We start from the raw sequence: 15789 nt of genomic DNA on the forward strand, positions 1-15789 counted from the left end.
TATTTATTTGTAATGTTTCATTTTCATTATGAACATGTATTATTTTAATATGTTTAAATATTAATAAACACAGGCAAAAATATGTAATTTTAATTCAAGCTGAAATCATCAAGGCAATCATACATAACAGATGGAGCAAATAAAACATTTAAAATCCCTGAGTGAAAAGGAGGGGAGGCTGGGCATGGTGGCTCACGCCTATAATCCCAGCACTTTGGGAGGCCGAAACAGGAAGATCACTTGGGGTCAGAAGTTTGAGACTGCCTTGGCCAACTGAGACCCCTGGACTCGATTGGAATTGGTCCCACAAACTTTTTTTATTGAGGGAGTCTCACACTGTCACCCAGGGTGGAGTGCAATGGGGCAATCTCGGCTCACTACAACCTCTGCTCCTGGGTTCAAGTGATTCTCCTGCCTCAGCCTCCCTAGTAGCTCGGACTTCAGGTGTCCACCACAGCACCTGGCTAATTTTTTTCTATTTTTAGTAGGGACAGGGTTTCACAATGTTGGTCAGGCTGGTCTCAAACTCCTGACTTCAGGTGATCCACCGGCCTTGGCCTCTCAAAGTGCTAGGATTACAGGCGGGAGCCATCACACCCCACCAATCCCACAAATTTAGGCATTATGATACATCAGAGCCACCATGCCCCACCAATTACACATATTTAGGCATTATGATATATTGTTACTTTTAGAATCACTTGGTTTTATATTGTGTTTTTTCCCTTCCATTTGTTTGTTTATTTATTTGTTTATTTATTTATTGAGACAGAGACTCGCTGTGTCACCCAGCCTGGAGTGCAGTGGCGTGATCTCGGCTCACTGCAACCTCCACCTCCCGGCACTCCATCTCCACCACACTGGTAACTAACATGCCTCCTCAGGCCCTCTCAGGGTCTAGAGAGTGCATCTGGAACAGACTGGGAAACTCCAGTAGGCAAAGTAAGGTGCCAGGAATAAAGACACCACCTGAAACATTCTCCATGTTCCCTCCACCCACTCCTCTCCCCACCACTCTTCCATCTGGCTCCAACTCTGCCCTCTCCAAAAGAGCCTCAGATTGAAATGTTGCAAGGAAGACAAAGATTCTCAAAGTCACAGGCTTGGGAATCTGAGCTATAAAGAAAAATGAGCCTCTGCTCCCCCAACTCCCCCATACTCCCCTGGGCACTGCTGCCCTACACGCACCCCCCCTCCATAATTTGAACTGTCGTCCCAGAAGCTGGAGGGAGACTGCCCGCCTGTCAGGAAAGAAAGGACCAGCATGCGGCCAATGCCTGGGCTACGTAGGAGCAGACGGCGAGATTAGCGCAGGGATTTAAGAAACAAGTGTCTCTCAGACCAAAGAAGACTTGCCCGAGATGGCACACTAAGCATTCATAGGGGTGTGCGCTGGACAGGAGCTTGCCAGTTACCCAAAGAATTGTCTGAGAAAGGCTCTGATCTGACCTGAAAGGCCCTTGGTTCCCACGGCAACTCCTCAGCGTCTGGCAGTAATAGGCTTCTGTGCCCAGACTTTCTGGGTCTGGAAGTCCCCCTCTGCCAGCCTCTTGCAGCCCAGAGGCACCTCCCATTAGCGCCTGATGGGTTAAGGAAGCTGTTCTTCTAGCTGTGACAGATCAAGCCTGAGGACCTCTCGTGTGTCTTTCTTAGTTGTTTCTTCCCGCCCACCTGCCACTCAAAGCCACAACCCACTTGCATGCCCCCGAGTGGACCCCTTAAAGCGACCATCTAGATCTGAACTGCGCTGAGGTCAGCTTCGTTCCCATTAGATGGCTTGGCCCAAAGGAACTAGCGATCGCCCAGACAAAAATGTCTTCCTAAAAGCTGGATGTGTCTGTGGTCTCTAAGAGGCAAAACCAAACCCAAAAGGAAAAGCCAACCCACCCACCCCCACCACAAAACAAAAACAAAAACCGCCTTTCACATGAGGAGTCCGTGAGAAGGGCCTCTCCAGCCAGGATCAGGTAAGGGAATCTGTGCCCTTGGCCGGACCCAGAACACCCAGTGGCAAGGAACTGACTGTCACACTCTGACCCCATAGAATTTCCACCACTGTCACACAGGTCAGGATGTGTCAGCCTGAGAGATGACACCACAAATCTGGCCTTCACAGATTGATTCCACACTCTCTCATTGATTCCACACACATCCCGTCACTGACACCAGATTCCCTCATCACTGACCCAACATACCCACAAGAATTGATTCCATGGATCTCATCACTATCCAAAAGACCACCCATCACTAATCTACAGACCCTCATCTCTCACCCCAGGGACCCCACAGATTCCCCATCCCTGATTCCAGGATCTATAGAACCTCATCTCTTACCCCCACAGACCTATTTATAAGAGGATACATTCATGGAATACCATGTTGTCCATTTTACACATCCATTGCGTGTGTGTGTGTGTGTGCTGATTAATGGACTTAGGTAAACTTTAGCATTTTGGTAGCCAATGCAGTTTTTCAATGCCTTTTCTTTTTCTTTCTTTTTCTTGTACAACTTTAAAGACCTTACTCCAGTAAGTGTGATTTGCAATTTATCAATGCCTATCTCTTATTGAGTCCTTGTCATGCATATTTGTTATTAATCATAATTCACAATTCTTACAACTCAGAGACACCAGAGTCTCACATAAGAAGAATGGCTGTGGGTTTTTATTATTGTTATTTTTTTGGTTTCTGTAGATTATATAAGTCATCTATTTGTATCAAGTCAGTAAGTGTATATTTTGTTTTCTTAAAAAATGTAATTAAAAATATTTTTGCTGGAATACAGTGGTATAATCATGGCCACTGCAGCCTCAACCTCCTGGGCTCCAGTGATCCTCCCACCTCAGCCTACCTACTGGCTGAGACCACAGGCATGGAACAATATACCCACCTAATTAAACATTTTTTTTTTTTTTTGTAGAGATGGGCTTCTCACTATGTTGCAGAGATTGGCCTTGAATTCCTGGGCTCAACTGATCCTCCAACCTTGGCCTCCCAAAGTGTTGCAGTTAGAGGTGTGAGCCACTGCACTCAGCTGATAAGATCTTAAAAAGAGTAAAATACTTTGGGAAGTAATGTAAAATTTCCACTGAGATGATGCATCAGAAATTAAAGTAGAATAAAATGGTCCTAGGGCACCTGAAACAATGGAAACTAAGTCTTGAGCCAGGTGTGGTGGCTCATGCCTGCAATCCCAGCACTTTGGGAGGCCAAGATGGTGGACTCATTTGAGGTCAGAAGTTCGAGACCAGCCTAGCCAACACGGTGAACCACAATCCCTACTGGGAATACAAAAATTAGCTGGGAGGTTGCAGTGAGCTGAAATCGTGCCACTGCACTCCAGCCTGGGCAACAGAGGGAGACTGTCTCAAAACACAAAATAAATAAAATAAAAATAAAGAAGAAGAAACAATATCTTGATTTCATCATCAAGTGTAAAAATGTGGACTCTGGAGGCACACAGGTACTCTTTTTCTTTGAAGTTTTATTAAGAAATATTAACATATCACAGAAGCCACCCATTTAAAGTGTAAAATTCAATGATTTCAGTATATTTGCACAGTTGTGCAAACATCACCACAATAAATTTTAGATCATTTTCATTACCCCAAAGTAAACCCCATATCCCTCCATTTCCCCCAACTCCCCTAACCTTGGGCCACCACTAATCTACTTTCTGTCTCTATGCATTCATGTATTTTGGACATTTTATCTAAATGGAATTACATAACGTGATATTTCATGACTGGCTTCTTCCACTTAGCATAAAGGGGCACTTTGCATAAAGATAAACCTGGTGGGTGGTGCTTACTGATTGATTTTGAAACTTCGCTCCAAAATTGTGTGTGTGTGTGTGTGTGTGTGTGTGTATATATATATATTTTTGTTTTGTTTTGTTTTTTGTTTTTTGTTTTTGAGACATAGTCTGGCTGTGTTGCCAGGCTGGAGGGCAGTGGTGCAATCTCAGCTCACTGCAACCTCTGCCATCCTAGTTCAAATGATTATCCTGCCTCAGCCTCCTGAGTAGTTGGGATTACAGGCATGTGCCACCACACCTGGCTACTTCTGTATTTTTAGTAGAAACAGTGCTCTTCCATGTTGGTCAGGCTGTTCCTGACCACCACCATGCCCAGCTAATTTTTTTTTTTAAGACAGGGTCTCACTCTGTTATCCAGGCTGGAGTGCAGTGGCACAATGTCGGCTCACTGCAGCCTCGACTTCCAGGGCTCAAATGATACTCCCACTTCAGCCGCCCAAGTAGCTGTGACCACAAACATGTGCCACCACGCCTGACTAATTTTTGTATTTTTAAAATACAAAAAAACCTGTTAAGACAGGGTTTCAGCATGTTGTCCAGGCTGGTCTCAAACTCCAGAGCTCAAGTGATCCACCTACCTTGGCCTCCCAAAGTGCTGGGATTACAGGTGTGAGCCACTGCACTTGGCCTAATTTTTTTTTTTCTGAAGGGATGAGCTCTTGCTGTGTTGCCCAGACTGGTCTCAAACTCCTGGCTCAAGCAATCCTCCTGCCTTGGCCTTCCAAAATGCTGGGATTACAGGTGTAAGCCACCACACCGGCCCATTCTTTCTTTTATACTGAGTATTCAGAAATTTTTTTAAATGTGTTTTCCACTTACAGCATTTCTCAGGTTGGACTAGCCATCTTTCAAGTGTTCAGCAGCCTTGTTGGACAGCACAGCTCTGGAGGGTGATTTTATGTACATTCCCACTGCTCTCTCTGCCTCCTTGATTCCCATCTACCCCAAACCCCTGCAGTCTGTGACTATCGTGTCTCTCTCTCCTCTCTTTCTGTTTCTTGTATTCCTTTAATATAGATAATTATTTCCAATTCCTTAACATCGTGCCCTGATTTTTTTCTGTCTTATATTCAAGGGTCACAGTTTTTCTCTCACCATCATTACAGTCTTTTCCCATAACATGTGACATGTCTTTTTGTCTTGGTTGAGTATTTATTTACAATACATGAATGGTTGTTTTCTTTCACACATTAGTGACTTACATACTTTTTTTTTTTCTGAGATGGAGTCTCACTCTGTCACCCAGGCTGGAGTGCAGTGGTGCAATCTCAGCTCACTACAACCTCTGCCTTCCAGGTTCAAGTGATCCTCCTGCCTCAGCCTCCTGAGAAGCTGGGATTACAGATGTGCACCACCACGCCTGGCTAACTTTTGTTCTTTTAGTAGAAACAGAGTTTTGCCATTTTGGCTAGGCTGGTCTTGAGCTCCTGACATCAGGAGATCCACCAGCCTCAGCCTCCCAAAGTGCTAGGATTATAGGTGTGAGTCACCTCACTTGTCCAGTCTGAACTATTCCTTAGAGTCAGACAATTTGAGGCAAACAATGTCTTTCTCATTCAGATGTGACCTTCAGGGTCTAATTTTTGTATTTTTAGTATAGACAAGGTTTCTTTTCTTTCTTTCTTTCTTTTTTTGTTGTTGTTTTTGAGACAGAGTTTCACTCTTGTCACCCAGGCTGGAGTGCAGTGGCATGATCTCAGCTCACTGCAACCTCTGCATCCTGGGTTCAAGCGATTCTCCTGCCTCAGCTTCCTGGGTAGCTGGGATTACAGGCGCCTGCCACCACACCTGGCTAATTTTTTGTATTTTTAGTAGAAACAGGGTTTTGCCATGTTGGGCAGACTGGTCTCAAATTCCTGACCTTAGGTGATCTGCCAACCTCAGCCTCCCAAAGTGTGGGGTTACAGGCATGATCCAGCACCTGGCCTCTCCTGGCTAATTCTTTGTATTTTTAAAGAGACAAGGTTTCACCATGTTGGCCAGGATGGTTTTGATCTCCTGATCTCGTGATCCACTGGCCTCAGGCTCCCAAAGAGCTGGGATTGGAGGTGTAAGCCACTAAGCCCAGCCTCAATGTAGCTTTTTATCAAAGTATTTATGTAGGAAAAATCAATCAAAGAGCACAAGCATTTCAATACTTAGGTTACTTAAGATGAAATTTGTGACCAGAAGAGTGCCAGACACACATGAAATGTTTTGTGCATGAAGGAACCACCAATTAGATAAACAAATTTGAAGGAACTAAGTAACAAATAATTATCTGTTGTTTGTTTTGGTATGTTATTTTGGTAATGTGATTAATCACGTATGTCGACGGCATTGGGAAGAATTTCCAGATTCTCTGATATGCATGACATCTTAATCATACAATATAAAGCAAGGCTATCTTAGGAAATTAGGTATCACTGCCAAGGACCTTTACAGGAGAAGATAAATTAAAATTACTATTAAATTTGTAACACTCAGATGGGCTGGCAGGCAAGTTGTGTCATTTTTACTCGGCATTTTTTCTTTTCCTTGATTCAATAAAACAAACCTAAATGCCGGCTATCTGCAGAACCCTCACTGGACTATGTTTAATGATATGTGAAACACAGCCTGCACACTCACAGATCCTTGCCAAGTCCCGTTCTGATCCTTTCAAAACCTGTGTTACCCTGTGGCTAGATTTCTTAAGGAGATGAAAGAGAGAGATGAATGAGAACAATCTTTTTTGAGGTCGCTCTACACAGCTCCTGCAGGTAGACAATGAGCTCTCCAGTGAGGCTTTTATCCTTGGCTCGGGGGTGGAGGCCTTAATCCTAGAAAACAGGTCTCTCAGGGTGGGGAGGTGATTTAAATCCTTATGAGATAGACGCAGCTCCCCATCTCATCCAGACCTTCAGAAACTCAAACTGGAACCACCGGAAAAACGACTGACAACCGGCCACAAGACCCAGGGAGAGACGCGGGGAGAGGGTGACCAGAAGAAAGGCCGACGTACAAGATACCGCCCTCTGGCACACAGGGCACATGTGTCCCAACACACACATGCACACACAGACGGGCACAGAGCGAAAGAGCGAGAAAGGAGAGAGAGAAATAAGAGAGAGACGCACACACACAAACGCAAAAAGACATAGGGCAGTGGCACGGTAACACCCACCCCCAGGCAGCCCCTGAAGCTGCCGTGTTCTGCTCTCCGCAACTACGACCCATCAGTGAGAGAGCAGCTCATGGACACACAAGCAAACCTCTCCTTTTTTGAAGAGACTCACTGGCACACCGTCCATGCAGGCCTGAGGCTGGAACCCCGCCCTGCTTCTTCGGCCCTCTGCCCGCGGTTTCTTCCTCTTGGATGACCCTCCGTGAATTCCGGCCTCCAGAGACCATCCTGTTGATGCCCTGGCCAGGACTGGTCTTAGCCTCGACTCTGATTAATCCCTCTAATCCCAGGTACTCGCGAGGCGGAGGCAAGAGAATCATTTGAACCCAGGCGGCAGAGTTTGCAGTGAGCTGAGATCCCACCACTGCACTCCAGACTGGGTGACAGAGTGAGACTCCGGCTATTAAAAAATAATAATACAATAAATGATGGCAGAGCGGCGGCTGCAGGGACTGGGGTGGTGGCTGGTGAAGTGAAGATTGGGAGAGGGGCCTCATTTACCCTCCGCAAATCCTGGCTTGAGGCTGGCATCTCGCACTGCCTCCCTTGCGATCTGCCTGAGGTTTCTTGCTCCTGAGGTTTCTTCCTGGTTGTTCACCCTCCGAGAATACCGGTCTCCGGAGACCATCCTGTTAACACCCTGGCCAGGACTGCTCTCAGCCTCGACTCTGACGCACTATCACACATGGCTCCTACTTTGCCAAGTCTCAGGGACCTATTTCTGGGCAACAGTGGCAGCTCAGTCGTCGAGCATGCTCACTGGCGAGGCCGACTCCGCCCTTGCTCCGGAGAGTCAGGCTGCGGACCCTTTAAAAAATGGCTGCAACACAGCTGACTGCGGCGACTGGGGTGGTGGTACAGTCCGAGGCGGCAAGCGGGAAGGGTACTAGGAGGGGGCCTGCAGGAGACCCAGGGTTGGACCCATAGGAGTCCTGTCGTCAGGACCTTCTTGATCCATCTTCTGCTTCAGTTCCTGGTGGAGGAGGAGCTTCAGGGTGCCGCTGGGCTCTCCTGACTCCTCTTCGAATCTGATTATGGATCCGAACCGGTGATCAGGAATGGGGTTACAATGTAGTGAGGCGGGAAGGGTCTCGCTGGGGCACAGAAAGATCCCAAGGGCCGTAAGGCATACTGTAGGCTGAAAATGCACTGACCCATGAGCCCACTGCCTGCCTCCTTCCTGGGTGGAGCAGTGGCCTGCCTTTATCTCCAAGGCCCAGGGCTCTGGCATCCCGAAACTGCTTTCCACGACATAAGCAAAGAGAGACAGAGGCAAGTCCGAGATGGAGCCAATGTGACCACACATGGCACTGACGTCACCCAAGAGCAGAAGGAATGAGCGTGTGTCTCTGAGGCCATATGGGGCGACACCGAGACAGACAGTGACGTCCAGGTGTGCTTCCGTGGGCCACTGGGACCTCCCACACAAAGCTGATGAAAAGCCAAGCACACCTAAAAACCTGTGAGACAGGGCCTGTGCCCGAGTCCAAGCCACATTCAGGGATGGTTGCCAGAGGAGCCCAGAGGTTTCGACAAAGTACATCCCACCCCAATCCTGCCAGCAGGTAGGTACCTCTGATGCCAACTCCCCTGCACCCAGCAAAACCCAGTCCCCTCGGCTCCCTGACATCCGTGGCAGCCAAAAGGTTCAGTGCCTGAAGGCACTCTCCCCAGGAGCAGAGCAACAGGATGGCCCTCAGGAATGAGAGAGGAAATACAGGTGGGATGCAACACCGCCTTTCTTAGAAAACAAAGGTCAGCCACTGTCGGGTCGCCTCCTGCTCTTCCTGGACCAACTACGCAGCCATCACTTTGGACATGGAGACCAAGGGAGCTTCACTATCCAAGACAGGTATGGAAGCCCAGAGCTCCAGGATCATCACACCTGCCCTATCATCCAGAAATAGGTTTGGAGAGGGAAGCAATCATGAAACGGACCCCAAAGATATTTCTCCCTGATGGACTGTGAAGTGTTCTTTGTTGAAGACGTTGAGCCAGACTAAGAAGCCTCTAGGATTCCTGGAACCTGGGCAGACAGAGCAAGAGGGAGGACAGAGTAGAGGCCAGCGCCCAGGCAGGATACGGCACAATGCCACCATCACGAGCATCCGGGAAAAAGTGTTAGGCGGGTGACTTGGCCAGGAAGGCCAGCGTTTGGGTGACAGAAATGCTTGCCGCATCCCGTTGCCAGTTTCCTTCTCCGTCGCTGTGTCGAACTGTTCCTGGATTTCTGAATGAGGGCAAAGTGCGAGAGGAGTGAAAACCATCTTCTTGAAGGTCTGTGGGCACCCTCCTGGGGGTGGACAATGAGCACCTGTGAGGCCTTTGTCCGTGGCTGGGTTGTGGTCATCTTGATCCTAGCAAAGAGGCAGCTGAGGATGGGAAGGGTATTAAAACCCTTGCGAGTCAGGCTGGAGGCTCAGAGCCCCAATAACGAAGCAGGGCCACAGAGAACTCCTGCTTTGCCAAGCCTCAGGGACTGGATTCTAAGACAACCATGGAAATCAATGTGATGGGAGAATCAGCTAGAGCCTCGCGGATACGCATTTGCTGGGCCGACTCGCGTTGCGCTCCTGGAAGGCAGGCTGTGGCCTCTTTAAACAATGGCGACTGCACAGTGGCAGGGGGAATCCTGCTGCAGCCACGGCGATGGCGGGATGCAGGTTCCAGTAGGGGGCGGCAGGGGAGAGAGGGCCACGGGGGTCCCAGGGCCAAATCCCGAGGAGTCCTGTCTCAAAGACTTCCTTAAGCTGACTTCCACCGGTGGAGGGAGAGCTTCAGGGCACCTGCTGGCATCTGAAGACCGCTCTTAAGATCCGATTTTGGACCCCTCCGGGTGAAGACGGATGGGCTCACCACATCTGCTGATTAAAGAAGGGCCTCCTTGCAGGGCACAATGATCACATGGGCCTCAAGCTGTGGTGTCAGCAGAAAAATCACTGACCCATGAGCCCTCTGCCTCCCTCCTCCTTTGAAAGAGCAGTCGCCTGCCCCACTTGTAAAAGCTCTGGGGCCCTTGCAAGCTGATACCTCTTTTCAGGACACATGCAAACAGGGACAAGGGCGATTCCGAAGTGGAGTCAATTCCAACATGCGTGGCACTGGCGTATCCCAGAGCAGATGGTGTGAATGTGTGTCACCGAAGGCATATGGGGTGATGGCGAAACACAAGATGGTGTTCAGGCATGTGCCAGGTGGAAGGGGGGCACAAGTGACCTTTCCATCAATGCCAAGGAAAATCAACGAACACCTGGATCCAGGAGGGGGCCAAAAGATTCAGGGAGTCAGTCCACCCAGGAGCAGAGGAGAGAATGTTTCTCAATAACGAGACTGGAAGTGCAGATGAGATGTGACACTGCCTGTCTTAGAAGACTAGGCTGGTCACAGTGGCCTACCGCTCATTCTAGGCAATCCACCAACCAATGAGGTGAAACATGGAGACCAAGGTAGCTTGCCTATCTGAGACACCTATGGAAGTCAATCTCTCCAGGGTCATCCAACCAGCCCAATTAAGCAGAAACAGGTTGGCAGAGAGAAAAAATAGTGATGCGCATGTCCATCAAGTGTCTCCCTGTTGGACTGGAAAGTGATCTTTGTTGAAGACATTCAGCCAGACCTAGATGCATCTAGGCACCACAGAAACAGGGGAGACAGAGCAAGAGGGAGGACAGAGCAGGGGCCAGAGCTCAGGTAGGATACAGCACTTTGCCACCCCCACGGGTACAAGGGGAGGGGGGCCAAACCAGTGACTTCTCCAGAGAGGCCAGCGTTCCCGTGACAGGGATTGTTGCTATCTCCCATTCCCGGCTTCCTCTTCAAGACTGTATCGTGGTGTGGCTTCATTTCTCAGAGAAGAGCCATGAAAAGATGCAATCATCTTCTTGGACGTGTGTCTGCTCCTCTTCTGCAGGACAAGGAGCTCCTGTGGGGCTTTTGTCCTTGGGTGGAGTGTGGTCATCTTGACCCTAGAAAAGAGGCTGCTCAGGATGGGGATGATAGTTCAATTGCTCCGGGACCGACGCGTCTCCTCACGTGGTCGAGGCCTTCACAAACCCAAAGTGGAACGGCCAGGAAAATGACTGACAGCTGGCCACAGGAACCAGGCAGAGATGCAGAAAGAGGCTCACCAAAGACCAGCCGACATGCAAGAAATCACTTTCTGGCTCACAGGCACATACGTCCAAACACACACACACACCAGAGCATGCACACGCAAACACACACAAACCGACAGAGAGAGGGAAAGAAACAGAGTGAGAGACAGCGAGAGAGGAGAGAATGGGAGACACACACACATACACACACACACACACCGTCACACGGCAGTGGCATGGAAACACACCCTCCTCAGCCCGAATGCCACCCCTGAGGCTGGAGGCTTCTGCTCTCGACGAGAACGACCCTTGGGTGACAGAGCAGCCCAAGAGCACACAGGCAGGCCTGTCCTAGAGATCACGGGGGCACGACTTTTGGGGAGACTCACCTGAACACCGTCTGGGCAGGCCTGAGGCTAGGCTGCCGCGGTGCTTCCCACGGACTCCGCCGGGGGTTTCTTCATCCTGGTCGGCCCTTTGCGACTCTTGGCATCCAGAGACTTTCCTGTCGACCCCGTGGAGAGGTCAGGCCGGAGCCTCGGAGTCCCGACGCCCAAGTACTGCCACGGAGGGCTCCTGCTTTGCCAAGCCTCCTGGACTGGTTTCTAAGACAACCGTGGGAATCACTGTGATGGGAGAAACGGCTCGCACCTCGCGCATGCGCATTGGCTAGGCCGACTCGCGCTCCGCTCCTGGCAGTCAGGCGGAGTCCCCTTGAAACAATGGCAGCTGCGCGGTGGCAGGGGGACTCCTGCTGCAGCCTCCGCGGTGGCTGGATCCAGGACCCAGTAGGGGGCGGCGTGGGAGAGAGGTCCGCGGGTGACCTCAGGAGTCCTGTCTTCAGGTCCTGCTTGAGCCAACTTCTACCGATGGAGGGAGAGCTCGAGGGCGCCTGCTGGGGTCTCAGGACTCCTCTTTGAATCACATCTTGGACCCCTCCGGGTGAGAAAGGATGGGATCACCACATCTGCTAAGGCAGGCAGGGCCTCACTGCAACACAGAATGTTCCCATGGGCCTCAAATCATGGTGTCAGCTGAAATTTCACTGACCCATGAGCTGTCTGCCTCCCTCCTCCATTGAAAGAGCAGTGGCCCGCCCTGCTTCTAAAAGCCCTGGGGCTCCTGCAAGCTGATACCGCTTTCCAGGACAAGTGCAAACAGGGACAGAGGCGATTCCCAGGTGGAGCCAAGGTGACCACGTGTGGCACTGGCGTCAGAGCAGATGGTATGGATGTGTGTCACTGAGGGCATATGGGGCGATGGCGAAACAAGCAATGGTGTCCAGGCGTGTGCCCGGCTGAAGGGGGGCACAAGTGACCTTTCCATCAATGCCAACCAAAATCAAAGAACACCTCGGATCTAAGAGGTGGCCAAAAGATTCAGGGAGTCCGTCCACCCAGGAGCAGAGGAGAGGATGTCCCTCAAGAATGAGACAGGAGATGCAGAGGACATGTTTCACCACGCCTGTCCTAGAAGACAAGGCCAGTCACGGTCGCTTACCGTTGCTTCTAGGCAATCCACCTACACATGAGGTGAAACATGGAGACCAAGGTAGCTTCCCTGTCTGAGACACGCATGGAAGCCAAGAGCTCCAGGGACATCGAACCTGCCCAATCAAGCAGAAACAGGTTTGGAGAGAGACACAATCATGACACGGATCTCCAGGAAGTGTCTCCCTGACAGACAGGGAAATGATCTTTGTTGAAGACATTCAGCCAGAGCAAGAGGCATCTAGGCGGCTGAGAAACAGGGGAGACAGAGCGAGAGGGAAGGCAGAGCAGAGGCCAGAGCTCAGGCAGGATACAGCACCGTGCCACCTCCATGAGCATAAGAGGAGGGGGGCCAGAACTGTGGCTTGTCCAGAGAGGCCAGCGTTCCAGTGACAGGGATTGTTGCCAACTCCCATTTCCGGATTCCTCTTCAAGACTCTATTGTGATGTGGCTTCATTGCTCACAGAAGACCCGGGAAAAGATAGAACCTCATTTCTGACGTGGGTCCACTCCTCTCCTGCAAAACAATGAGCTCCTGTGGGGCTTTCGTCCTTGGCTGCAGTGTGGTCATCTTGATCCTAAAAAAGGCCGCTCAGGATGTGGATGAGATTTCAATTGCTCCGGGACCAACGCATCTCCTCACACGGTCAAAGCCTTCACACAGCCAACGTGGTACCAGGGTGAAAACGATTGACAGCCAGCCACAGGACCCAGGCAGAGACACAGAAAGAGGCTCACCAAAGACAGGCTGACATGCAAGAAATCGCTTTTTGGCGCACAGGGCACATTCGTCCAAAGACACACCCACACACGGGCACACACACACAAATGGACAGAGAGAGGGAAAGAAACACACAGAGAGTGAGAGACAGAGACAGAAGAGAGAATGGGAGACACACACACACACACACAGAGTCATACAGCAGTGGCACAGAAACACACACCCCCAGGCAACCCCTGAGGCTGCGGGGTTCTGCTCTGGATGAGAACGACCCTCGGGTGAGAGAGCAGCCCAGGGGCACGCAGGCCGACCTGTCCTTGAGATCCTGGGGGCACGACTTTTGGGGAGACTCACACGAACACCGTCCGGGCAGGCCTGAGGGTGGGATGCCTTGCTGCTTCCCCTGGACTCCGCCCGTGGTCTCGTCATACTGGTCGGCGCTTTGCGACTCCTGGCATCTGGAGACGTTCCTGTCAACCCCGTGGAGCGGTCAGGCCAGAACCTCGGAGTCCCGACACCCAAGCACTGCCAAGGAGAACTGCTTTGCCAAGCCTCGGAGACTGGTTTCTAAGACAACCGTGGGAACCACTGTGATGGGAGAATCCGCTAGCGCCTCGCGCATGCGCATTGGCTGGGCCGACTAACGCTCTGCTCCTGGCAGTGGGGCTGCGTCCCCTTTAAATAAGGCCGCGGCTGCGCAGCGGCAGGGGGGCTCCTCCTGCAGCCTTGGCAGAGGCTGGATCTGGGGTCCCATTTGGGGCCGCGTGGGAGAGGGGGCCGCAGGTGTCCTGGCCCAGGGCCAAACCCCTAGGAGTCCAGTCTTCAGGACCTCCTTGAGCCGACTTCCACCAATGGACGGGGAGCTTCAGGGTGCCTGCTAGGTTCTCAGAACTCCCCTTCAGATCCGATTTTGGAACCCTCTGGGTGAGAAAGGATGGGTTCACCACATCTGGTGAGGCGGGCAGGGCCTCCCTGCAGCACAGAATGATCACATGGGCCTCAACGCGTGGTGTCAGCTGAAAATTCACTGATCCCTGAGCCCTCTGCCTCTCTCCCCCTTTGAAAGAGCAGTGGCCTGCCCCGCTTCTAAAAGCCCTGGGGCTCCTCCAAGATGACACTGCTTTTCAGGACACGTGCAAAAAAAGACAGAGGCGATTCCGAGGTGAGGCCAATGCGACCAAGCGTGGCACTGGCGTGTCCCAGAGCAGATGGTGTGAATGTGTGTCACCGGAGGCATATGGGGCGACGGTGAAACCAACAATGGTGTCCAGGCATGTGTCCGGTGGAAGGGGGGATCAAGTGACCTTTCCATCAATGCCAAGGAAAATCAAAGAACAACTGGGAACCAGGAGGGGGCCTGTGCCTGAGTCCAAGCCACATTTTGAAATGCCTGCCAGAGGATTAAAGAGGTTTCTGCAAAATTCACCCCACCCCCAACCCTCCACGGCCCAGGTAGCCCTGACCTAACCTCCCTTGCAACCAGCCCCAGCCCCAGATCCAGCCCCAGCTCCAGCCCCCACCCAGTCCCTTTGATTCCTTTCCCCGATATTCTTTACCATCAAAAGATCCAGGGAGTCAGTCCACCCAGGAGCAGAGGAGAGGATGTCTCTCACGAATGAGACATGAAGTGCAGAGGAAATGGGACACCACCTGTCCTAGAAGACAAGGCCTGTCACGGTCGCCTAGTGCTCATTCCAGGCAATCCGCCCACCCATGAGGTGAAACACGGAGAGGAAGGAAGCTTCCCTGTCTGAGACAAGTATGGAAGCCAAGAGCTCCAGGGTCGTCAATCCTGCCCTATCAAGCAGAAACAGGTTGAAAGAGAGAAACAATCACGACAGGGATCTCCAGGAAATGTCTCCCTGACGGCCTGGGATGTGATCATCGTTGAAGACATTCAGCCAGAGCAAGAGGCATCTAGGCCCCTCAGAAGCAGGGGAGACAGGGCAAGAGGAGGGACAAAGCAGAGGCCAAAGCCCAGGCAGGATATAGCACTGTGCCACTGTCACGGGCATGAGGGGAGGGGTGCCAAAAAGTGGCTTTTCCAGAAAGGCCAGCGTTCCAGTGACTATCTGTGAAAATGCTTTGTGATGTGTGGGTTATCCCTCAGAGTTAAACATTTGTTTTGACTTAGCATTTTGGAAACACTCTTTTTCAGGAATCAATGAAGGGATATTTTGAAGCCCATGGATGAGTATATTGATAAACTAAATATCCCACCATAGAAACTAGCAACAAATTATTAGTGAAAATGCTCTGTGTTGTGTGGATTCATCTCACAGAGTTAAACTTTTGTTTTTATTCTGCAGGTTCCAAACACTCTTTTGTAGAATCTACAAATGAACATTTCAGAGCCCGCTGAGGCCTATAGTGAAACCTGAATATTTTGTGATAAAAGCTAGAAATGAGCTATCTGTGAAAATGTTTGTGATGTGTGGATTTATCTCATAGAGTTATACCTATGTTTATATACAGCAGGTTGGAAACACTCTTTTAGTAGAATCTAAAATAAGAAATTTCT

The 15789-nt window shown here is 50.6% G+C and overlaps 1 protein-coding gene and 1 long non-coding RNA gene across 7 annotated transcripts in view; one reads left to right on the top strand and one right to left on the bottom strand.

Annotated features, from left to right (window-relative positions):
• LOC741290 (zinc finger protein 850-like) overlaps positions 1 to 13913 on the bottom strand; it is a 35803-nt gene extending 21890 nt beyond the window's left edge. For 3 of the 6 annotated variants that reach the window (XR_010154113.1, XR_010154111.1, XR_010154114.1), the window contains exons 1-2: positions 13623 to 13913; positions 11446 to 13064 (exon numbers count right to left, since the gene is read on the bottom strand). Coding sequence is in view for 2 of the 6 variants with exons in the window: in XM_054674938.1 (XP_054530913.1) it covers positions 13623 to 13697 (75 nt within the window). In the remaining 4 variants the exon portion in view is untranslated. The remainder of the gene's footprint in view (positions 1 to 11445; positions 13065 to 13622) is intronic. The other 3 variants (XR_008541367.2, XM_054674938.1, XM_054674939.2) reach the window with 3 other exon arrangements.
• The window catches only part of LOC129138233 (uncharacterized), a 90849-nt gene that overhangs the window by 59667 nt on the left and 15393 nt on the right, over positions 1 to 15789 (top strand). The gene's annotated exons all lie outside the window — the stretch shown is intronic.

The sequence above is a fragment of the Pan troglodytes genome, chromosome 21 (assembly GCF_028858775.2).
Source record: "Pan troglodytes isolate AG18354 chromosome 21, NHGRI_mPanTro3-v2.0_pri, whole genome shotgun sequence".
Taxonomy (NCBI): Eukaryota; Metazoa; Chordata; class Mammalia; order Primates; family Hominidae; genus Pan; species Pan troglodytes.